Source organism: Schistocerca gregaria, chromosome X, assembly GCF_023897955.1.
Source record: "Schistocerca gregaria isolate iqSchGreg1 chromosome X, iqSchGreg1.2, whole genome shotgun sequence".
Lineage (NCBI taxonomy): Eukaryota > Metazoa > Arthropoda > Insecta > Orthoptera > Acrididae > Schistocerca > Schistocerca gregaria.
Genome location: NC_064931.1, coordinates 672,020,552 through 672,045,889, shown reverse-complemented (window position 1 = coordinate 672,045,889; position 25,338 = coordinate 672,020,552). Strand labels below are relative to the sequence as shown.

The following is a 25,338-nucleotide window of genomic DNA, read 5'->3' as shown; positions in this document are numbered from 1 at the left end:
CGTCAGTCCCCTATTCATCACCCAAGACGGAAGCAGTGTACCCAATCTGTCAGTGTATAGAGTAAACTCTGTGTGCAAGTGTGAGAAAGTGTCCTAAATGTTTGTGTAGCGTATATCTAAAGCGTAAGATGGGAACCAATCCTGCATTTACCTATTGGAATGTGGGGAACTGCCTAAAAACCACATCCAGGCTGCTTGACACACCAGTACTTTGCCCCATTAAACAAACTCGATTTTGGGCCGGCATACCTACCCATGCCGGTAGCGGTTGCGTTAACACGCTTAAAAAAAAAAAAAACCACACTGATCACAAAGAGCCACGTAAAAGAATGTAAAATGGCATAAATCAGAAAATCAGGTAGGTACTCCCGCAATAAATGAGAATAACTGGCTTGCATCATTATGCGAAATAAAAAGAACATCCATTATCTCCAACTCTCGATCAGAGGAACTCCAGTCGGCTTCTCAGAATCCATAATCCGCAAGGATTCGTTTGTGTATCCAATCGTAACTAAGAACGCAACAAAACTTCTCAGAACAGAGAAATTCCAGCTGTTAAGAGGATCCACGAATTCTCTTCTTAAAAAACTGGCAAACTGTGTTTCATATTTCTTTCGCCGCTGTATCTTCTTGCGTTGTTCGTATAAGTTCATCCAGAACTGCAGCATGTCCATTGCATTGTATCGGCTATTCGGGTGGGTCATACTTTAAGGACTGTGAGCACTTACCCTTCTTCAGTACTATGAAACACATCTCTACTACTGAACAAGTGCTCGTAGCACATAACCTATCCGTTTTAGAGCCCATGTTTACCGGACAGTTTTTTCTTCTTTGATCTACACTACTGGCCATTAAAGTTGCTACACCAAGAAGAAAGCCGGCCGCGGTGCCCGAGCGGTTCTAGGCGCTTCAGTCCGGAACCGCGTGACTGCTACGGTCGCAGGTTCGAATCCTGCCTCGGTCATGGACGTGTGTGATGTCCTTAGGTTAGTTAGGCTTAAGTAGTTCTAAGTTCTAGGGGACTGATGACTTCAGATGTTAAGTCCCATAGTGCTCAGAGCCATTTGAGCCAAGAAGAAATGCAGATAATAAACGGATATTCATTGGACAAATATATTATACTAGAACTGACATGTGATTACATTTTCACACCATTTGGGTGCATATATCCTGAGAAATCAGTACCCAGAACAACCACCTCTGGCCGTAATAACGGCCTTGATACGCCTGGGCATTCAGTCAAACAGAGCTTGGATGGCGTGTACAGGTACAGCTGCCCATGCAGCTTCAACGCAATACCACAGTTCATCAAGAGTAGTGACTGGCGTATTGTGACGAGCCAGTTGCTCGGCCACCATTGACCAGACGTTTTCAATTGGTGACAGATGTGGAGAATGTGCTGGCCAGGGCAGCAGTTGAACATTTTCTATATCCAGAAAGGCCCGTACAGGAACTGCAAAATGCGGTCGTGCATTATCCTGCTGAAATGTAGGGTTTCAAAGGGATCGAATGAAGGGAAGAGCCACGGGTCGTAACACATCTGAAATGTAACATCCACTGTTCAAAGTGCCGTCAATGCGAATAAGAGGTGACCGAAACGTGTAACCAATGGCACCCCATACCATTACGCCGGGTGACACACAAGTATGGCGATGACGAATGCACGCTTCACCGCGACGTCGCCAAACACGGACGAGACCATCATGATGCTGTAAACAGAACCTGGATTCATCCGTAAAAATGACGTTTTGCCATTCGCACACCCAGGTTCCTGGTTGAGTACACCATCTCAGGCGCCCCTGTCTGTGAAGCAGCGTCAAGGGTAACCGCAGGCATGGTCTCCGAGCTGATAGTCCATGCTGCTGCAAAAGTCGTCGAACTGTTCGTGCAGATGGTTTTTGTCTTGCAAACGTCCCTATCTGTTGACTCAGGGATCGAGACGTAGCTGCACGATCCGTTACAGCCATGCGGATAAGATGCCTGTCATCTCGACTAGTGACACGAGGCAGTTGGGATCCCGCACGGCGTTCCGTATTACCCTCCTGAACCCGCTAATTCCATATTCTGCTAACAGTCATTGGATCTCGACCAACGCGAGCAGCAATGTCGCGATACGATTAACCGCAACCGCAATAGGCTACAATCCGACCTTTATCGAAGTCGGAAACGTGATGGTACGCAGTTATCCTCCTTACACGAGGCATCACAACAACGTTTCACCAGGCAACGCCGGTCAACTGCTGCTTGTGTATGAGAAATCGCTTGGAAACTTTCCTCATGTCAGCACGTTGCAGGTGCCGCCACCGGCGCCAACCTTGTGTGAATGCTCTGAAAAGCTAATCAGTTGCATATCACAGCATCTTCTTCCCGTCGGTTAAATTTGGCGTCTGTAGCACGCCATTTTCGTGGTGTAGCAATTATAATAGCCAGTAGTGTATATTACCTCTATCCCGAATATGGAGAGCAAAGAGTTTACAGTAGAAGAGATGCATTTCACACTTGCGAAGATGAACAAGAGCGCATAGCTCATAGGGTATGCATTTTGCTAGCCCTTTTTGCTTCTAATGATCTTTCCTGGTGTATCCCTGAATACTGACCATTGCTTCTGAGACACCCTGTATGGCACAGGTGAGATGGGTACCCTACACAGAACAAGCACGCCGTAAAGTGGTTCGCAGAGCACAAACGTAAAGCCGACTGTATATGACTGGGGAGAGACGAGAAGGCATTGCCGGGGATGGCGTGCAGTGGTTGCCGCGTAGAACTCGTCAGAGGGAGGTCCGGCACCGGAGTCGCGCACGGTGTGGCGACGGAGCGTCTGGGCGCGTGCAAGAAGAGACGGTGTCCGCGCCGCATGGCGCATGGCCAAAAGAATTGAGCGGGAAGCGGGAAGCGGCGCTGAAATTGCACGGGGGGGCGTCGGCGCCAGCGGGTGGTGTGCGCGTGCGCGGAGCCTCGGCCGCGGCCATGTGACTGCGCTGCGCTGGCGCCGCCGCCGCCGCCGCCGCCGGCGCGCACCAGACGCGCCGCAGCCTCCGCCCCGCGCACACGAGCATGCAGGCAGGCCCATGGGCAAGAAGGGCAACAAGCGGAAGACGCGCTGGAGGGTGCTCCCCATCTGCGGTGAGTAGCGCGCGCCTCTATCGATCACCACCTTCCGGTGGTCCGCGGCCTCCTTCCGAAAACGCCGTCCGCGCCGACTCCGGTCTGTCCCCCGTTGTGTAACGGCGCGCCGCTTTACCTGCCGCTTACGTAACGCGGCCCGCGATCAGTGTCGCCGCCACTGCCGCAATCAATCACCTCGTCTCTCCGATCCTTTGCTCGCACTAGCTTCCGTGCTCGACTCTGGCCGCTGCACTCACTTTACACACCGTACTGACCCCGACGTGCGGATCGAAGGTTGGGACTCCTCTTCGTGGCGAGCACGAAGGATTCCTGGGCTATGAGACTCTCACTCGAGGACGCTCTTCGTATTGCAGTTTCCTCTTCTACAACAGAATGTTGTTCCACCACACGGCACGTTTTCGACTCTGCCTCTCTTCGAGTCCCAAGAGGCGGACCAATTTTCTGTAATCGAAATCGCATAAAAAAACCCTTTCGCGTGTCCGTGATAAACTGAGGCTGCAGTTCAGTAATACGCGTTTGTCTTCCGGGTACGACGCTGAAGAGAACGCTGCTCTAGGCTTCGGAATGTGTGTCACGTTTCCAGCATAAGCGCAGAGGGCGTTTGAAGAGCAAACCTCTGACGCCACTGTGGCTGTGCTCCGGTGCATCGTGAACAGCCGTCCGCAGGTATTTTATGGCTTCTGTCGTTTGGCACGGTTACCGTACAACGTACAGAGACCGACGGCTGAGCATGTGGCGTTTTTGTGGTTAGGTTCAGTTCCACTTTGTAGACATTTACAGTGCGTTAGGAAGCTATAATGGATTTAACGCGAGGCGTCGTGATGGACTAACTTCCACCAGCGTTTCCTTCGCGTCGTTAAGTTGTTTACCTGTCCTAGATCATCTCTGTTCTCTGGAGCTGCTCATGTAACCCTTGGCTACTGTAAACACTCGGTAATTCGGATAATGTGTTGCTAGATGGTATGATGTCGGTCAAAGAATGCCACGGTCTGTAGCCATATCTCACGCCTCTTTTCTGCTACAGCCACTATCGTAGAGTGTCGAGAGATCAATACCATTACACATTTTATGCTTGATTATTTGATAGTCTAATAATGGCCGTAAATTACTTTGCCTTGCTCTTCTTTTCAGTAATCAGAAGTTATAACCCATAGAATTTGAAATGCTGCTTCTTTCAATGAAAGACACGCGTTTACGCTCTCAGTTCAACAATTTTTTCCAAATTTTAATACTGAATATGTACTAGGCGCCACATTCAGTGCTAGCGATTTAATATATCATTGTTGTTTCTCGAATTAAACAGTTTTTAAAATCACTCTTGCTGAAAGCAGCGTGTTGGAAAGAATGGCTTGGTCCAACATCCTAAATTGTTATCTTAAAACGGCGGTATAGCTTCAGAGTCAGTGGTAATGTACCAGTAGTTTTGCTTCTAGTGGCACTGCTGATATGCAGTATTTATCTTGCAAAAGACCTGTCGAGACTAGGATTCTCAAATCGTTCGCTCTCTCAGTCGATACATTCTGTAGTTTAATGCTTTTAACCTCAAGCAGCTTCGCAATTTCAAGGTGTTCTAAAGCATTACTTACTGCTTAGCTCAGGCTGCTTGCATTTAGATGTTAAAATGCGTTCGTGTCCATCACGGCCCTTACGCAGGCTTCTGTTCGCAACTAAACGATCTCGTGGCCGAGCGTCCGACGCTTCGGACACGTTGGTTCCAGTGCTCGATCGTGCGCGGCCATATTGATTTCAGACGCCAACGTGCCTATTCCTGTACACACGGTGTGTGATCTTACGGTTCTGGAACAATATCTCTTTCTTACTCGCATCCGCCTCCCATTCTGCGCCCACCTACTTAACGGAACAGCTTTTAGTGCTTCGTCTGAATTCTCAACAGACTCCCGTGTCGCCATGTAGTCAATGTTGCTCCTCGTGTAGTCATTCATTAGGCGTCAAATCCGTTTGTTCTTGTTGCGTAAAGAATTTATAAAGTTAGTTATTTAAAGACAATACACTGTTTCCGCTGGTCTTAACCAACAAACTTATCGGACACTGTTTATTTTGTAGCCAAAAATGAGTTCGATCCGTAGTCGTCATTAGGGCAAGGAAGTAACGTGCACTCCGTTTACTATGTTAACAAACCTGGTGCGTTTCACACATAGATGTTACATACTTTCACCTTTTTAATCACTTAACCATAGAAACGTAGCGTCATGGAAAAACAGTTCCCCGGAAAATGCAGCTACTGGACAGTATTAGCTCCCTGTATCTTCTTAAAAAGGGAGACCTTTTTCTGAAAAGTCAGCGCTTACTTGAAATGTCTGTTTAGTTTACGTAAGCGATGTTGACTTAGCAAACACGATATCTCGGTGGCGGTGACGATCGCCGTATTGCTCCTTCCGCCCCTGGACTGATGCAGAGGTGTGTAACACACCTGCGAGTTGGTGGACCACACGAGACAGAAGATACCGTTACTCGGCGCGCTCAGCCATAAAGTGGCCACAGATTGTGTCGCAGTGGCACAGGTCATATCCGATTTATGGCTCGTAGAGAAATCTTGCTGCCATTGACTGTATTATATGATAACATCGGACTTTAAGCGTCAGAAAAAAAGTGAAAACAAAGTCTTATTTCTGTGGGCACGACGTTTATGGCGCTGATACTAGTTATGTACACGAAGAAGGGTCTTTTTGAAAATACTTTCGTAGTTTTCAATGAGTTAGCTTCCAGAGAGTGATGAGAAATTTTTCTTTATTTTTCCTTCTTCACTGCCACCTGTAAACATACAAAAAAAATGCGAAGATGTTTTGCTATGTTTCGAAAATTCCCATTCTCTAAGATTACTCAATGAAAGTAACCACTTTCGCCTAGTAAATTTATTTTCTAGCTTTATGGGCATATTCCTGGCTTTCTGACAATTTATTTATTTCTCTTTTAAAACTATGGCAGGGTGCAACCCTTTTATTTCTGCAAATGTTCTATAAGTTTATTGAAAAAACAAGATCCGAGTAGTGCGAGCCAAGGTCACAGAATAGCGTCGGCTCTCCCCCTCCTCCATTGCCATCTCAAGGATCACTCAACGACTTTCTCCAACACTCACATCTTTCAATATTTGCTACATTTCTCCATGTTTTCCACGAAATATACTAGATGAATATTTTTGTTGTTGTGGTTCAATCGATTCACATCTGATTACTTCCACTCCTGATGCATAAAAACCAATAAAATCGTTTTTTCTGATCTTGAGGATGATGTTACTGACTTGTTAAACTCTAAGTGAGAAAGGGTTCGTTGCTAATAGAAAATTTACCTTTACATTCTCCATGATCGGGAGCGTTAATTAGATACGAGTTTACTTATATGTCCCATTAGCTATTTCCTGAGGTAATGGGACCGTGTAAAATGATGAAATATTTTATTCATTATACACGTTAGTGCGAAAAGGAATTCCTCATTTCCATGATATCATCATGTTTGTTCTTTTCCTTGTGTTCTCTAAACCACCTTAGACCAATTCCATGATGAACAAGTGACGAATAATTTCGCGCTCCATGTTCCTGCATCCTACCTAATACCGTAGATATCAGGCCACTAACCTCCAATCTTCTTCTTTTGCAAGTTTTGTAGGGAAAATTAACATTCGAATGGAAGTCTGTGTGATACCATTCAAGCTTACTTGCACTAAGTTGAATATTCCTACTCGGGCAAGTCTCCCTTTTCTTATCTATCATGTCGCAATGCGTTTCATGTTTGTGTTTAGTCATGATTAGCTGAAAAGGTATTTTAATAAGAACACATGCTGTTGCAGTCTCGTACGTTTAACAAGAATATTACAACAGTGTTCACGTGTAACACGTGAAACGCTTTATCGCGCCCTCATGGTCGCTTGGTTCTTGAACAACTTAAATTATGGAACAGGATATATCGCCCGTGTCTAGTATTATTAGATGTCCACTGCATTTCGTCTACGATTTCTAAAGCGAAGTAGCTCGCTACTAATTCCACCACTATCTCCTTGTAGATCTCTTATCGATCATACGAGGCGCAAAAATTGTTAAGAAACCACCATCGTCAACGGAAGCAGCGGAGTTTAAGTCTCCGTCCAGTAATAGCGATTTAAGGTTTCCCGTGGTCTCCATAAGAAACTACCAACGAATGTCATGATGGTTTCTTCTAAAAGGCCACTACCGACCCCAGGCTCCATCCTTTTCCAGTCTGAACTTACATTTCGTTATAAATAACCTAAATGTCGATGAGACAGTAGATCTTCCCTCGCTGTCCATCTCCTCTTGCCGCCTGTATCTTCTTCTGACCACCTGCATCTCCTCCTGCCCCTCTCTCTGTCCATTGCTTACTGCCCCTCTCTATGTCCATCTCCTCCTCTGCCTCTTTCTGTCTCTTCGTCCCCCTTTTTCAGTCCATCACCTTCTCCTCTCTCTCTATGCCCATCCGCTCTTCCCTTTCTCCGTCCTATTACTCTCTCTGTCTACCTCTTCCTCCTCACTCTCTCAATGTATCTCCTCCTCCAACTCCTCTCTGTCTATCTCCCCCCCCCCTCTCTTCCCTTTCTCTATCCATTTAGTTCCTCCTTCCTCTCTCTCTGTCCACCTCCTCCTCCCCCATAGGTACTTACATCTCGTTCTTCCCCCTCTTTCTCTGTTCCTCTCTTCTTCCCCCCTTCTCTCTCCGCGAGTAATATGCGTACCAGTGGCCGCAATCGATCCAATGGTTTAGGAGGAAATTTTAACTTCGGCTTTGCCCACATACGCATATGTCACATATTTTACATATATTTAATATATCTCACAAACATCTGCACACGTATTTCACCTGTATCTCTAGCGAATTTCGCCCTGTAGTTTCGTTTTCGCAGTTCAATGTTTATGATGTGGTATCTCCTGGAATATGAGTCGTGCAGTAGTATAATTTTGTGGCTGCATTCGGCAGCGTATGTGATTACTGTCTGCGAAATATGCTACGAACAGAGTTAGTAGCAAAGCGGTAACAAAATTTAAACGTCATGTATGATACGCCAGTTTTTCACGCATCTCAGTTTTTATGACGTTATATCTTCTGAAATATATGTCGTACAATGTTAAATTCAGTGGCAGATGTGACTAACGTCTGCAAAACGTTTTGTAAACGGAGTTTATAGTAAAGAAGTAATAAATTAAAAGGTAATTCCTGATGTGGCATTTTTACTGCAACAGCAGTAAAAATGTACTAAGCGATAAACTTTTTTTCCTTCGTAATTTTGTCTAGGTTGTCAGCGAGAATAATTTTCTTTACTGTTTGAAGTCGTGTGTAATATTCGTTTCAAGTCACTAAGTGCTTTCATTCTCAAATGATGCATCAATATAGTCTATTTGCGCGTCATGAGCTACAGTACTTTTCCACAGCCACCCCTTTGAAAGGTAGATGGTTCTTACCCCCACAGAGATTCATCACAGACAGCAAGTAATATGTGTACCATGTTTGGTCAAAATCGATCCAGTGGTTTGCGAAGAGATGTGGAGCATACATACATACTTACATTTTTAGATCTATGGGTACCTTTTTATGAATAGCATACGAAAGACACACGTCTCTAAATAAAGTAATAAGGTCTTCAAGAAGTACGAAATATACCTCCCCTAGGGATTAGAACACAGTAACAGATTTGATGAGAGAGGGCACAGATCCTGTATCTGAGGGAGAATCTTGAATCGGTTGAGCGTAACGCCGGAACTGGTAAACTACGTAAAAGTTATGTTTATCGGTATCACTCACCCTTGCGGAAGGAAGACCAGAGTTTAATGTCTTGTCTATGGCGACATCATCAGAGAATGAGCAGAATCTCGGATTGGAGAATGATGCGGAACGATCTGTCCGCGTGTATTCCGGAGGTCTACACTTCAAATACCCGTCTGGCTCAACAGATTTAGGTTTTCCGTTGTTTCCATAAACTGATTAAGGCTAAGCAGTTTATGGAAATAACGGAAAACCTAAACCTGTTGGGCCAGACGGCGATTTGAAGTGTCGACCTCTCGAATACAAGTTTCTTGTCTTACCATTGTGCCATCCCTCTCGGTGCTCACCCTATTGATTGAAAATTTAGCCGGCTCGGGTGGCCGAGCGGTTCTAGGCGCTACAGTCGGGAACCGCGCGACCGCTACGGTCGCAGGTTCGAATTCTGCCTCGGGACTGATGATCTCAGAAGTTAAGTGCCATAGCGCTCAGAGCCATTTGAACCCTTTTTTTTGAAAATGTATACACATAAGATAACATAAATGAGTTACTTAATAATAATAATTAATAATGAGCGTATGGCATTGGTGGCCGGGAGACCCCTCGCGGGGCGGTTCAGCCGCCGCTCCACAAGCTATTTAACGAGAATGGCGACTTGCGAGTGAATGAGAATGAACTGATGATGAAAGACACACAACACCCAGTCATCTTAGGCAGAGAAATATTCCTGACGCCGCCGGGAATCGAACGCGGGACCCCGTGCGCGGTAAGCGAGAACGCTACCGCAAGACCACGAGCCGCGGACAGTTAAGCAATAATCCTGTCCCATCCTTTGTTGGCACGAGTCGTAAGAAGCGTGCAAAATAAATTTTAATTTTCGTGTGTTAAGTAGCTACTATGCCAATATTGTATATGTTGTAGAAACTGAGAATTACCTAAAGTTGTGAATATTGCTTATGTGTCACATTTAGACAGCGGAAGCGTAGCAGAGTGGTGCCAGAAAGTTCCTTGTGCGTGTCATCATCGAAACCTGTCAGCTGACACCAAACAGCTGTACGTAGTAAGAGTCTTCCTTGATACGTCACCAAAGGCTACTAGAGCTAGAAAGCAGTCCAAAAAAACTGTTGAAGCTAACAAGATGGAGGACAATGAAAGAAGGAAGAGTATTAAAAATAGCCTTCTTCAAAGTTCTTCGAAAACGAAGGAAGTATCTGTTCTCAAGAATCGTTTAAAATCTGGCGATGTATTTGAAACGCGCGCATGATGCGCTTGCCAGTAATCAGTTATAATTAGGAGAAAGTTGCAGAACTCTCACCAAGCGTCCGTTTTGTTGTCACAGTCTTTTATTTTCTTTAGCACGTTAGTTGCGTGGTCGCAACACGGGGAGCACTCACGCATCACGCGACCTGGCATGAATTTCTTTGGCCGAATGCCCTCCACGCGTCACAACGCCACCTTAAAATCGGCTTGGTGGAAACAGCCTGAGCTATCTCTCTGTGGATCTTGTAAACCCTTTATCTGAACGTAGGAACTTCAGTTTCGCACCTCTTGTAATATTGCCACGTAAATGGAGAAAGAGTCTGGCCTTCTCCTTAACGTGTGGGGAAGTGTATGAAGACGGTGCTCAGGATACGTGTTATGTCAGACAATGGGCCGTTAACCCGAGTGCCTTGGAAACATAGTTGCTACTCATTATACTATCGGAGGCGTTCTTCCTGTTCCATCACAAAAAACAGGCAGACCGATATTGCTCCTATGTAATGTGATAAACAACGCGTTAGTAACGATAAGAGATGACCTGGCTGTGGCGAAAACACTAGTTCCCTTACTGCGGTGGCACGGAACCTTTCTGGTAACAACAAATCCTTTTAGCTGACAGCAATACGATATTTCATCAACTGTGAGTTACGTGAAACCAACTCACATGCGGCTTTTTATTTTTATTTTTTTGAAGAACTAACATGTTCCTCATATATTTTACTCCATTAGTGACTTCTTAAAAGAGAAATATATCCGTAACGTGTTAACGAGTTGGGCGACAGGCTCTCCTTGTGATTCACTGTGCTACCAGAAAATTGACCAGTTTATATTTTTCTTGTGTGTGTGTGTGTGTGTGTGTGTGTGTGTGTGTGTGTGTGTGTGTGTGTGTGTGTGTGTGAGAGAGAGAGAGAGAGAGAGAGAGAGAGAGAGAGAGAGTTGACCCATATTTATTTCGCCTTAACGGGAAAATCTTTGTAATAGTAGCTATGGCTCTTAGATCAACAATCCTTACAGTAAACTAAGAACTGAGGTAATTAACCCCCTGGAAGCTCATCTCCCTAGCCGATACAGATAACTTACAATAATGTAGTGGCGCTCGGCATGGGGCAAATCTGTTTAGTGAGACGGCATGTGGTACAGCTGATCAAACTCAAGGAGTCCCTTGTCGATATTAGAGAGGGATATGGCATATGGCGTAATTCAAAACTCGTTCTTAACAAAGCAGATCAGACGATACAATACTACATTAGAACTCATCTCATCATCCTCACGGTAAACATACACAACTGACGGTTCGTATCAGATCAGCAATGGCAATCCATCTGCACTAGGGCCTTTCCCAGAACAGGAATGTGGGACTTCCGCATTGCTTCCAACGTTCACTCCCTCACTTTGATTTTAGATATCTTCCAAAAAAATGGCTCTGAGCACTATGGGACTCAACTGCTGTGGTCATTAGTCCCCTAGAACTTAGAACTACTTAAACCTAACTGACCTAAGGACATCACACACATCCATGCCCGAGGCAGGATTCGAACCTGCGACCGTAGCAGTCGCACGGTTCCGGACTGCGCGACTAGAACCGCGAGACCACCGCGGCCGGCAGATACCTTCCAGACAAAGGGTTTAACTACGAGTGTTGTGATTATCATGTGTTTTTTATACATGTGATTCTGATAGTACTGATGTAGTCGACAACTATCTGAATTAACTAATGCGTGTAACAATGCCTAAAATCATGGGTATGCTGAAGGCTGCCGTTTCTGCGAACCACGGATGATTGACAAGTGGATTCAATTTTTCTAGATCTCCGGAAAGCGTTTGATACAGTGTCCCAATGCAGACTGCCAGTGTAGGTTCATACATACGGTCTAGGTTCTCAGATACACTCCTGGAAATTGAAATAAGAACACCGTGAATTCATTGTCCCAGGAAGGGGAAACTTTATTGACACATTCCCGGGGTCAGATACATCACATGATCACACTGACAGAACCACAGGCACATAGACACAGGCAACAGAGCATGCACAATGTCGGCACTAGTACAGTGTATATCCACCTTTCGCAGAAATGCAGGCTGCTATTCTCCCATGGAGACGATCGTAGGGATGCTGGATGTAGTCCTGTGGAACGGCTTGCCATGCCATTTCCACCTGGCGCCTCAGTTGGACCAGCGTTCGTGCTGGACGTGCAGACCGCGTGAGACGACGCTTCATCCAGTCCTAAACATGCTCAATGGGGGACAGATCCGGAGATCTTGCTGGCCAGGGTAGTTGACTTACACCTTCTAGAGCACGTTGGATGGCACGGGATACATGCGGACGTGCATTGTCCTGTTGCAACAGCAATTTCCCTTGCCGGTCTAGGAATGGTAGAACGATGGGTTCGATGACGGTTTGGATGTACCGTGCACTATTCAGTGTCCCCTCGACGATCACCAGAGGTGTACGGCCAGTGTAGGAGATCGCTCCCCACACCATGATGCCGGGTGTTGGCCCTGTGTGCCTCGGTCGTATGCAGTCCTGATTGTGGCGCTCACCTGCACGGCGCCAAACACGCATACGACCATCGTTGGCACCAAGGCAGAAGCGACTCTCATCGCTGAAGACGACACGTCTCCATTCGTCCCTCCATTCACGCCTGTTGCGACACCACTGGAGGCGGGCTGCACGATGTTGGGGCGTGAGCGGAAGACGGCCTAACGGTGTGCGGGACCGTAGCCCAGCTTCATGGAGACGGTTGCGAATGGTCCTCGCCGATACTCCAGGAGCAACAGTGTCCCTAATTTGCTGGGAAGTGGCGGTGCAGTCCCCTACGGCACTGCGTAGGGTCCTACGGTCTTGGCGTGCATCCGTGCGTCGCTGCGGTCTGGTCCCAGGTCGACGGGCACGTGCACCTTCCGCCGACCACTGGCGACAACATCGATGTACTGTAGAGACCTCACGCCCCACGTGTTGAGCAATTCGGCGGTACGTCCACCCGGCCTCCCGCATGCCCACTATAAGCCCTCGCTCAAAGTCCGTCAACTGCACATACGGTTCACGTCCACGCTGTCGCGGCATGCTACCAGTGTTAAAGACTGCGATGGAGCTCCGTATGCCACGGCAAACTGGCTGACACTGACGGCGGCGGTGCACAAATGCTGCGCAGCTAGCGCCATTCGACGGCCAACACCGCGGTTCCTGGTGTGTCCGCTGTGCCGTGCGTGTGATCATTGCTTGTACAGCCCTCTCGCAGTGTCCGGAGCAAGTATGGTGGGTCTGACACACCGGTGTCAATGTGTTCTTTTTTCCATTTCCAGGAGTGTATGTATGTGGCTCGACGACTCTAAGTGACAGAACCCATTATATTGCCCTGGACGGCGACTTTTCACCAGAGAAAAGAGTATCGTCAGGAGAGTCCCAGAGAAATGTGACAAGTCCGTTCTTGTTCTCTGTAAACAAAAACGATCTGACGGATAGTGTAAGTAGATATTGCCGACTATTTGCTGATGACACTATAGTGTATGGGAAAGCGTCACCGTTGAATGACTGTAGGAAGCTACAGGATGTCTGAGATCGATTTCCTATTTGGTGTTATGAATGTCATCTTGCTCTAAATGAAATGTAGCGGTATGTACGTTGAAGTAGATGAGTAAGTAAAAAAATGCAGTAATTTTTGAATGAAATATTTGTGGTGGGCCTTTTAACACAGTCACTTCGATTAAATATCTAGACGTTACATTGAAACGTAATATAAAATGGAACGAGCACATGACATCGGCTATGGCGAATGTTCGTCCTCGGTTAACTGGGAGAATTTTGGGAAAATGTGGCTCATTTGTAAGGGAGACCGCGTATAAAACACTTGCGTGACCCATTCTTGAGTACTGTTCGAGTGTCTGTGTTCTCCTACAGATCGGGTTACAGGAAGACTTTGAAATAATTCAGAGTCGTGCTGCTAGATTTGTTACCGGTAGGTTCGAGCAATACGCGAGTATTACGGAAGTACTCCGTGAACTCAAATAGGAATTTGTGGAGGGAAGACGACGTTGTTTTCACAAAAGACTTTTGAGAAAGTTTAGCGAAAAGGCATTTGGAACTGACTGCAGAATGGTTCTACTACCACCAACATACATCTCGCCTAAACAGTGCGAAGACAAGATAGGATAAATTTCGGCTCGTACGGTGGCATATAGACAGTCGTTTTTCCCTCGCACCATGCTGGAGTAGAACAATAAAGGGAATGGCTAGTGTGTGTGTGTGTGTGTGTGTGTGTGTGTGTGTGTGTGTGTCAATTACTAAGGGACCAAATTGCTGACGCCATAGATCCCTAGACTTAAACACTACTTAAACTAACTTACTCTAAGAACAACACACAGACGCATGTCCGAGGGAGGACTCGAACCTCCGGCGGGAGGGGCCGCGCAATCCGTGACATGGCGCTTCTAACCGCGCGGCCACTCCGCGCGGCGGAATGGCTAGCGGTAGGACAAGGTATTCTCCGCCATGCACCGTATGTAAGTTTGCGGATTATGCTTTTAGACATCAGTACCACATAATTTTTACGATCCCTGGACGCGATTCGAAACACTTCACTGACGTAATTTAGCTAAAGCACAGAAAACGTAAATCAGGTCGTTGTAACATGGATTTGAAGCTTACCAAATACAAATCCAGCATTTCAGTTGTTGAGCTATGTAGTTAGTTTGCCTATAGTCGACTATTACAGGTTTAATATGAATAGTTTAGCCCGCATCTCGTGGTCGTGCGGTAGCGTTCTCGCTTCCCGGGTTCGATTCCCGGTGGGGTCAGGGATTTTCTCTGCCTCGTGATGGCTGGGTGTTGTGTGCTGTCCTTAGGTTAGTTAGGTTCAAGTAGTTCTAAGTTCTAGGGGACTGATAACCATAGATGTTAAGTCCCATAGTGCTCAGAGCCATTTGAACAATTTTTTGAATAGTTTATTATTGCTTTGTATAAAGAAATCCATGTAGGTTTCCCTCCGACCAGGAAAGCCACAGAAATTGTATTAAAAAATCAGTAAAGCATTCGTTGGATCCGTAACTCAAAGTTTACAATACCTATAGAGCAGAACAAACAGATTTGTAAACGAACCAGTTCTCACCAAAGACGACTTGGGAGCGATAAAAAAAGAAATCCATGTACGTTTTCCTCCATCCAGGAAAGCCACAAAAATTATATTACAAAATCAGTAAAGCATTCATCGGATCCGTATCTCAAAGTCTACAATACCTATAGAGCAGAACAAATAGATTTGTAAGCGGACCAGTTCACAGCAAAGACGACTTGGGAGCGATATAAATAGGAAAGTTTGTACACGTATCAATTCTAGTTAATGGAAAACATCTCAACACCATATCCCGGAAACACTTGTATCTTTATCGTCGTTATTAAATAGGAAATGAAATCATCGTTTACCGACTTTTTATGGCTGAATTGTAACCAACAGGTTTTCTGTGTGTTCCGCACAAATGATCCTTGTTCTGTGCTACTAAACCATAGCTATACATGTGACTCTACTCTGCGTTATTTACAAGCAGAGCTGTAATAGCAAAAAGGTAACTGAATCCTACTGCACTGTGAAAACCTAGAACACTCACCGGTCGCAGGTTCGAATCCTGCCTCGTGCATGGATGTATGTGATGTGCTTAGGTTAGTTAGGTTTAAGTAGTTCTAAGTTCTAGGGGACTGATGACCTCAGATGTTAAGTCCCATAGTGATCAGAGCCATCTGAACCATTTCAGAACACTCACGTTTTATTGTAGATTCTAAGTCAAGCTCTCTTTAAGAATATTGGTGCTGAAAATGAGCACATCAAAAGTGAATGCTACCTTCATTAAGAACACAAACGGTTACAGTGACGTATTAATCATATTACACTGAAGATAAGAAGAGAAGAAAATTACAGAAAACAAACGCACAAAGAAGTGATGTACTCATCTTCAGGGCTTGTTGTAAACCGATACACGTTATCAGTAGAAACGGAAGTGACCAATTTAGGTAACCACACCCGTTTTAAAAGCTAAACGTAAACATGAAATGACAATACATGTCCTGAATTGGATTCCGGGAGCGTTACACAACAGAGAAAATCTCCATCAGAAGATGTTTGCCTCAAACAGCGTCCAAAACACGCAATAGTTATTGAAACAGAAGATATACTTTTTATAAAAAACAACAAGTTGGTAAAACGTTTTTGCAATAGCAAAACTTAATAGGATATACGATGGCCTGTAGCTGTCACACATGCTTTGTAGGCCTAGGGCAGGCTCTCTGTGAGGCTGTTCCAAAACTCTGGTAGCAGTCTATCACATGCCTGACGAAGATCTATATTGGGAGTGGTGGTCTTATTAAGTCCTTTGTGGTGCCTGAGCCGGCCGGAGTCGCCGTGCGGTTCTAGGCGCTACAGTCTGGAACCGCGAGACCGCCAGGGTCGCAGGTTAGAATCCTGCCTCGGGCATGGATGTGTGTGATATCCTTAGATTAGATAGGTTTAAGTAGTTCTAAGTTCTAGGGGACTGATGACCTCAGCAGTTGAGTCGCATAGTGCTCAGAGCCATTTGAACCATTTGTGGTGTCTGACGGGATGCAGTTCAACTACCCACTGTAACCTAAATTTGAACCGTAGAATTCAGATCCGGAGGGCTCATTGGCCACTCCATGTTGCCGATAGTCTCAACTTGCCAGAAATTCATTCACCGCAGAGGCTCTTTGTAGAACGGCAGTTTCGTTCATGATGAGGAAATCTCAACTCTGTACTCTGGGCGTTAAAAGTATTCTTCTGGGTTATACCGTGGATGGACATAGGAACTTCGTAAGCTCATCCAAGATTATGCTTCTCCCCTCTAGGACTGGTTGCCGATGATGCTGTAGTCTACAGGAAAGTAGTATCACACGAAAGTTGTGGATTTGGAGAAAATAAATGCGTGGTGTAATGACTGGCAGTTATCTCTTAATATTAGTGAGTGCAACCTACTGCGCATAACTAGGCGAAAATCGCCATTAATGTACGAGTACAAAATAAATGCCCAGTCTTTGGAAGCGGTAACATCCGTCAAGTATCTGGGTGTGACTATTCGAAATGATCTCAAATGGAATGACCAGATTACACAAGTAACGGGTACGGCAAACTCTAGATTGCGGTTTAATGGTAGAATCCAGAAGCGATGCAGTCCTTCAACAAAGGAAATAGCTTACAATACGTTAGTTCGTCTAGTCTTAGAGTATTGTTCACCTATATGGGACACTTACCAGCTGGGTCTGATTCAAGAGATTGAGAAGGTCCAAAGAAGAGCGGCAAGATTCGTGACTGGTACATTTAGCCATCGCGAAAGCTTTACAAATCTCATAGAAAGTTTGAAGCGGGACACACTTGCAGATTGACCGCGTGCTAAACGGAAGGGGCTGCTCATTAAATTCCGAAATCCGATCTTCACCGAGGATGTAGAGCATATATTATTACCACAAACATTCAAATCGCGCAATGATCACTATTCAAAGATAACGGATATTAGAGCTCGTACTGAGGCGTTCAGACAGTCGTTTATCCCCCTGCAATCCGCGAGTGGAACAGAGGGCGGAAAATATGACTTTGGTGCGAATTGTGCCCTCCGCCACGCACCACTTGGTGGCTAGCGGAGTATATATGTAGATGTAGATCCACCATTACAGTGGTCTCTCTGCATGGTGTTCATGTGATTGTGCCACCTACCGCTGCACTTTCAAACGAATGTGAGACGGAAGTCATGATGAAAACCACATGAAATTCATTTGTGAAGAACACATCCCTTCAGTCATCCAGGGTCCTGTCTCGATGTTGTAGACTCCACAATAAACAGACTCGTATCAACACTGCAGAGAGCGATGCAAACGCTTTCTGTCTTCAGTCCAAGTGCTCTGAGCGTACGGAGCACAGTTTTCTGGAAAACAAACTTAGACAGCTATTAGCTCTGTAGACAATTGCTTTGTTGTTGTCACTGGATTTTGTTACCTACTTAAGGCCAAGAAACGATCCGGCTGTGGAGTGGTTAGTGTTGGACGACCTTGTGAAAACGTTTTCTGTGTTTCAAAGGTAACCACGTTTTTTAAATGACACTACGTGGCGCGTTCAGCCCTGCTAAAACTGCGGTCGGTGTCTGACATGCTTCTCGACGTACGAGGATTCCGTTCTACAAAATATAGCCCAGATGGACACTCTTCAACAAGAGGCGACTAACTGCTGACATCGAAAGTGCAAATGCCATTGAAACATTAATGGTATAAAACACTGATTTTCGTTACTTTTAAATAACGTCCTTATCTGTAGCTAGAAGTGCCTCTTGCCTGTAACTTTGGATGCTTGAATTGATTCTCGCCGCGCGGTATTAGCCGAGCTGTCTAAGGCGCTGCAATCATGGACTGTGCGGCTGGTCCCGGCGGAAGTACGAGTCTTCCCTCGGGCATGGGTGTGTGTGTTTGTCCTTAGGATAATTTAGGTTAAGTAGTGTGTAAGCTTAGGGACTGATGGTCTTAGCAGGTAAGTCCCATAAGATTTCACACACATTCGAACATTTGAACAATTAATTCTCGATGTCTGTTGAGCGGGAAACATATGCTCGTTTTAACAGAATGGCATGAGATAATTTACTGAAAGTAATGTCCTTCGGCAGCTATAATCTCTTTTCGGTTAGCAAGTAGATTCGACAACAAAAAATGCAGGGTTTCTTGTGGCGGTCCACTCATGGAGCCTGTTTTCGACATTGCTGAAAGATGTGAAATTTATTCAGAAAGGCCATACTGCATGGATCGAAAAAAAAGGTAATCGGAAGGGGAGATGTCTCGTGAATATGAGTGATAGGGTAAGAAATCCCATCGAAGTCCCTACAAAGTTTCCTTTTCGCGGTTTGCAACATGTTGCTTGGCATTGTCATGAAAAATAATGTCTTCGTCCTCGCAAGTCGCCGAAGTGTCGTCAAATCGAAAGACTTGCACCTGACGAACGGTCTATCCGACGGGAGGCTCTAGTCATACGACATTGGCATTCATGGTTTCGTCATTTTTCTGAGCATACTGAGGGAGTTTGTTTGCAAGTTTGCCTTGCAAAATGAGTAATTGTCCTTCGTAGCGTTTAATGTTCACCGTCTGGCCAGGCTGCAGCAGCTCATGTAACACCACACCAACCAACACCCATTTTGTGACTTCCCTCAAAATCGTTGTCTTTGAATAGTTGAAACCATTCTCTACGCGTTGTTTCCGACCGAGCCCGTCCTCCATACATTTCCAATAGCAAACGAAGACTTTCCGCTGCAGACTTCTTGAGATGAAAGCAGGAGAGTCACACTTCCCGCGCATTCTGTTTGGCAAGGACCACACTCGTTATGTTCAAAGTTCTAAATAGGTCTGTTCTTCTCACCTCACTCTGTAGTCACACACAGCTCTGAAAGCCTAATGTTCCTACTGTTAAACTGGTCTCGTGTCGCGGTCCGCTATGCTTTGGTACAACTACTGCCCAGCCTTCGTCAACAAATGGCTCTGAGCAGTATAGGACTTATCATCTGAAGTCATCAGTCCCCTAAAACTTAGACTTACTTAAACCTAACTAACCTAAGGACATCATACACATCCATTCCCGAGGCAGGATTTTAATCTGCGACCGGAGCGGTCGCGCGGTTCCAGACTGAAGCGCCTGGAACCGCTTGGTGACACTGGCCGGTTCTTCGTCAACAGCGGAAAGGAATTCAAACTACCAACATTGTACAATTTCGGTAGTGACGAAATTTTGAGAGTCATTTAAAATGACTGCTAACTGCTACTTTCTATTTGTTTATTCATAACTTCTGGTCATCAACCGACAGGGTGACAATTATTGAATAATATAAAATAAAATCGTCATAACTTCTGAACGGGTTTGCGTTAGGACGTTGAAATTGCACGGTCGGCCTCGGAGCATGACGGGAATTAGTAGCGCATATATGATTTGGTTTAACGACGAAGCCTACTTTTATTTGAATGGGTTCGTCAATAAGCAAAATTGGCATATTTGGGGGACTGAGAATCCGCATTTCGTGATGTAGAAGACTCGTCATCCTCAACAGGTGACTGTGTGGTGTGCAATGTCCTGGAGGAGCACTTTGCATTCCGACTCTGCGGTACCCAGAGACCACTGACATGGGCCTCGATCCGGATCTGAACACATGCAATTCCTTTTTGTGGGACTACATTAAAAACAAAGTGTGCACCTATAACCCCAAAATCATTGCTGGGCTGAAAACAGCCATTGAAGAGGTCCTCGACAGCACCTATATTCCGACACTTGAGCGGGTCATGCAGAATTTCGCTATTCGGATGCGCCACATCATTACTAATGATGGGAGGCACATTGAACGTGTCATCACTTAAATCCGAATATTTGTAGTGACGTTTATATGCCGAATAAAGTGTGCGGGGTTAGCCGAGCGGTCTTAGGCGCTGCAGTCATGGACTGTGCGGCTGGAGGTTAGAGTCCGCCCTCGGGCACGGGTGTGTGTCTTTGTCCTTAGGATAATTAGGTTAAGTAGTATGTAAGCTTAGGGACTGATGACCTTACTACTTAAGTCCCATAAGATTTCACACACATTTGAACATTTGAAAGTGTGTGGACGCAGTAGTTTGTAACTAAGTTACGTTTTTTTCATATAGTTCAATAATTGTCACTCTGTAAGTACTGTTAGTATTTGGTCCTATAGCCACGACTTGTGAAACTCTGTACTTTGTGTCGGAAGAGTGAATCACTAATAGACCTCTAGCTTTTGATGAACACACTATACCAGCACACAACAGTGAAACGCAGTAACAGTCGGGACAGGACTGTACTATTCAAGGACGAACTGCTCAAACATTTTCCACATTTGTAGTAGACAGGTTAAGGGGAGTTCTGACTGTACATTTCAGAGAAACAGAATTATAAGCCTCCGAAGAATAGCGAGACAAGTTATTAAAACGTGGTTCAAGTAAATTCAATGAATGCAAAGGGGAAGAAGCATAACAAGAAGAAGAAGAAGAAGAAGAAGGGTGGATGAGGAATGAGTAGGAGTGTACTAAAGTTTGAGTCACGTGTACTGTAAGTGCGACACTTACTAAGATAACGTTAAAGCGGAGTTCAGCAGTAACAGGAGGCCGCCCCTATTGTCGTCGTTACTGCTCTCTCTCTTCCAACGGGACCCAGAACGATATTCAGTTGCCACTTGCCAATCTAACGACTTCGAGGGGCAACAAAAATTTTACCATCAACATTTCCAGTAATTATTGACCGAATTAAAAAGTTTAAAATGCTGTCATAAGTTACTCGTTAAAATTTTAGGACAGTAACACAAGTACTACAGTTAGTAACTATATGTTTGTCTTTCAGCGTAAGTATCCGGACTTCATTCATCCAGCGTTTTGAGCACTTAACAACTTACACATAAATTCAAACGTTAACTATACTTTTTCTGGCTAGCCCCCTCCCCCCCACAAAATGATGAAAGGCAAAATATTCATCGCTTACTACATTTTCGCTGTTCATCCAGAAAACTAAACTTTGCAACAGACGTGACGATTTGATTTATTGCTTCTTTGCCTATTCGCAACACAATTTGCAGAAAGCATCCGCATATACTACTGATTTAACCTGCAAAATTATGCCATTGTACAACACATATTTCAGGAGATACGACGCCATAGACATTTAGATGTGTGAAAAACTAGTTTCTGCTTGTAATGGAACGCGGTGAAACGTTAACATAAGGCATGTCGCTTTATTTTACGTTTTCACTACGAACTCTATTCGCAGCTTACTTTGCAGAGAGTATCTATATGTATCATTGAATGTGTCAGCAAAATTATATCATTTTACGACATACATTTAAGGAGATACGACGTCATAAACACTAAGATGCATTAAGGCCTAGCTTTTGCTTAAAAAGGAGAGCTAATTACCCAGATCATATTCATCCGGTGTTTCGTAAGGAGAGCGTCTAGCGACGTCAAACGAACTTTAAGCATTATTTCAAACCTTTCATAAACTTTTTGTTACTTACGTGCTTGACGTCAATTATTTAACACATTAACTCATTCGTAAAGTAATCAGACATTTGAGGCTGTTTTACACATGGGAGCTAGAGTCTTCAAAGAATCGGTGATTTACTGGTTATATATATGACATACCGTTATACAGTGTAAATGAGTCTGCTGAGCACATTTCAAGTATAGTATATAGCCATTCAGGGTGTTAAAAACTCCCTTTCTTTCACGTCTGCGTTCATAGGTAACATCAGAAGACTACTCCTCTAGAAAAAGATAGTCTCTACCCGAAAGGTTCGGAATGTAGCACAAGGCTTTGGTGCACAGTCTGGTGATCAGAAACTATGTACGTCTTCGAGACTACTCCTATTGTATCGGCGACAACATGAAGCTAAAAATTCGTTCCTCCATCTCTTTCCGAGGCACCCGACTTCATGTCAAGAGCCTAGTCCATTAATATGAGTTACATGGCACATCTAGAATGCTTATTCATATGTCTTGAGTAAAGCAGTTGTAATAAAACGAACAAGGACGATGCAGATGGACGAGTAAATATCTACAGAGGCGATGAAAGGGACGACTGTAAGTAAAAGAAATGTGTATAAGCATGCGACTAATTCTCAAACACAGTGTATGTCTCTGTTCTTCGGCTCTTTCTTCAGAACAGGGAAGTCTGCCCCCGGTAGCTGAGTGGTCAGCGCGAAAGAATGTCAATCCTAAGGGTCCAGGTTCGATTCCTGACTTTCTCCGCTCAGGAACTGGGTGTCTTGTTGTCCTAATCATCATTTCATCCCCATCGACGAGCAAATCGCCGAAGTGGTGTCACATCGAAATACTTGCACCCGGCGAACGGTCTACCCGACGGGAGGCCCTAGTCACACGACATTATTAGTACAGAAAAAAGACATTATCTGTCAGTTCACATGGTTTTACATGCAATTTATTTCTGGAAGACATTTGCTTGAAACACACCCTGTTGGCGTCAAGTTATTTCCGGAGTGGCAAGACACAATTTAAAGTATTCCGTCTTAAGAACAAGGAGGCAAGGCAGAGTTAAATCTGTAATGACGAGACGAACTGCTGCAACACTGGTCGACACCGAAATACCGTGTAGAGAACTTTCACCGCATCTTGACTGTAAAACCACACTGTGCAAGCTAAGATACTAGAATTGTATTCGGGACAGGGTGGTTCATTTGGAAGGGCAGGGCCAATTTCCTTAGTATCCTTCACCATTTCGATCCTGTGTTCCATCTCAAATTACCTCGTCGTCTACTGGACGTTAAACCCTAATTTATATATTTTATTAGTTCGCCCCATTAGCTGAGGGGTCAGCGCGTCTGATTGCTATTCAGCGGGCCCGAGTTCGATTCCGGCCAGCTGGGAGATTTTCTCCGCTCGGGGACTGAGTGTTGTGTTGTCCTCCTCATCATCGACACGCAAGTACCTCAGTGTGGCGTCAACTGAAAAGACTTGCATCTCGGCGATCGAACTTTCCCAGGTGGGGACTCTCAGCCATCAATGCCATATGTTTATCAGGGAATCAACAATTTACGAACAGGCAGTTAATGGACGAGAGACGACGCTGCATGTCAGGTGCGGTAAATTGAGCATTTGGATTGTATGGGACGCCGAGCTTGTCGAGATATCCCAGGCGGTTAAGACAAGCCTTCTGAAGAAGCGAAGCTCTGGGTTCGAGTCCCGGTCTGGCATAAATCTTCAAATTTAGCCATTGCATTAACACAATCTCCTGTGCCGGTGAAGTCACTAAATCCCACCCATCTTTTCCCTCTCTTTCCCCAACCTTTATTTCATCTGAACCCTTATTTTCATTCCTTCCTTCCTTCATCCTTCCTTCCCACTGCTGAAATTATACTGCTAAGCTCTCCTCTTGTAATAGCGTTATGACTAAGCTCACTAGTAGAACGTAGGCATCAGAGCCACGTTCTCTCATAACTTAAAAAATTGCCCTTTTTGTAACTGCTGCTGAGAAAACTGCTCCAGGTTTCCTCGTGCGCAAGTAAGATGGACGTTGCCGTCGACAAAAAGGCGAGATAGCGACTGGCTGCCGGTGACAAACTATACTCGCTCATTGGCATTAACTCCTCCGCACTTTTGTAGAACAATTACAGTCAACTTGAAAAAAGATGCTATTGCATGCGGCGAGGACTGTAGGGTCCGGGACCAGCTTTCCGCAAAAGGCCATCCTTATGAGGCGAACAAGGGAAGAGCGAAGCTTTATGAAACGGGAGCGAGCTGGGGAAGATGGGCATTCTGCCGACTGGGTGACGACGTGCAGTTTTCGGTGTTAGAAGAGTAATTTTCTGAAGTGTGGCTCAGAGCTGCGAGGTGTGGACTCCTGTGCGCCAACGTGACACTCAGCAGCGGCGTCACCTGCTCCTGCGCCGCATGGTGTAAAACCCCTGCTTGTAGGAAGAAAGTTTGTGCATCGCGACATATGAGTTATTGTGCAAAAATATTAACTGGTTGTGCTAAACGGATCTGGATGTACATCTACGTCTGTATTCCGCAAGCCACATTATGGTGTGTGACGGAGGGGACTCAGTGTACCGCTGTCACTTCCCCCCTTTCCTGTTGGAGTCGCTAATAGTTCGCAGGAAAAACGATTACCGGTAAGCCCCCTTGTGGACTTGAGAATTTCTCTAGTTTTATCTTCATGGCTTTTTTACGAGGTATACGTAGGAGGAAGCAATATATTTGCTAACTCTTCTAGGAAGGCACGCTCTCGGAACTTTAAAAATAAACCATAACGTGCTGCAATATACTTCTCTTGCATCGTCTGTCACTGGGGTTCGTTGATCACCTTTTCGACGCTTTCGTGCTTACTAAAAGAAATAAAACGAAACGCGATGCTCTTTTGCGGTACTCTTCTACACTCCTGGAAATTGAAATAAGAACACCGTGAATTCATTGTCCCAGGAAGGGGAAACTTTATTGACACATTCCTGGGGTCAGATACATCACATGATCACACTGACAGAACCACAGGCACATAGACACAGGCAACAGAGCATGCACAATGTCGGCACTAGTGCAGTGTATATCCACCTTTCGCAGAAATGCAGGCTGCTATTCTCCTATGGAGACGATCGTAGAGATGCTGGATGTAGTCCTGTGGAACGGCTTGCCATGCCATTTCCACCTGGCGCCTCAGTTGGACCAGCGTTCGTGCTGGACGTGCAGACCGC

General features: G+C 45.2%; 1 protein-coding gene across 2 annotated transcripts in view; it reads left to right on the top strand.

The window, feature by feature from the left end:
* Positions 1 to 2,776: 2,776 nt before the first annotated feature.
* Positions 2,777 to 25,338, top strand: part of LOC126299189 (uncharacterized) — a 508,703-nt gene continuing 486,141 nt past the window's right edge. For both annotated transcript variants that reach the window (XM_049990966.1, XM_049990965.1), the window contains exon 1: positions 2,777 to 3,123. In XM_049990966.1, coding sequence (XP_049846923.1) covers positions 2,862 to 3,123 — 262 coding nt within the window. In that variant the 5' untranslated portion in view covers positions 2,777 to 2,861. The remainder of the gene's footprint in view (positions 3,124 to 25,338) is intronic.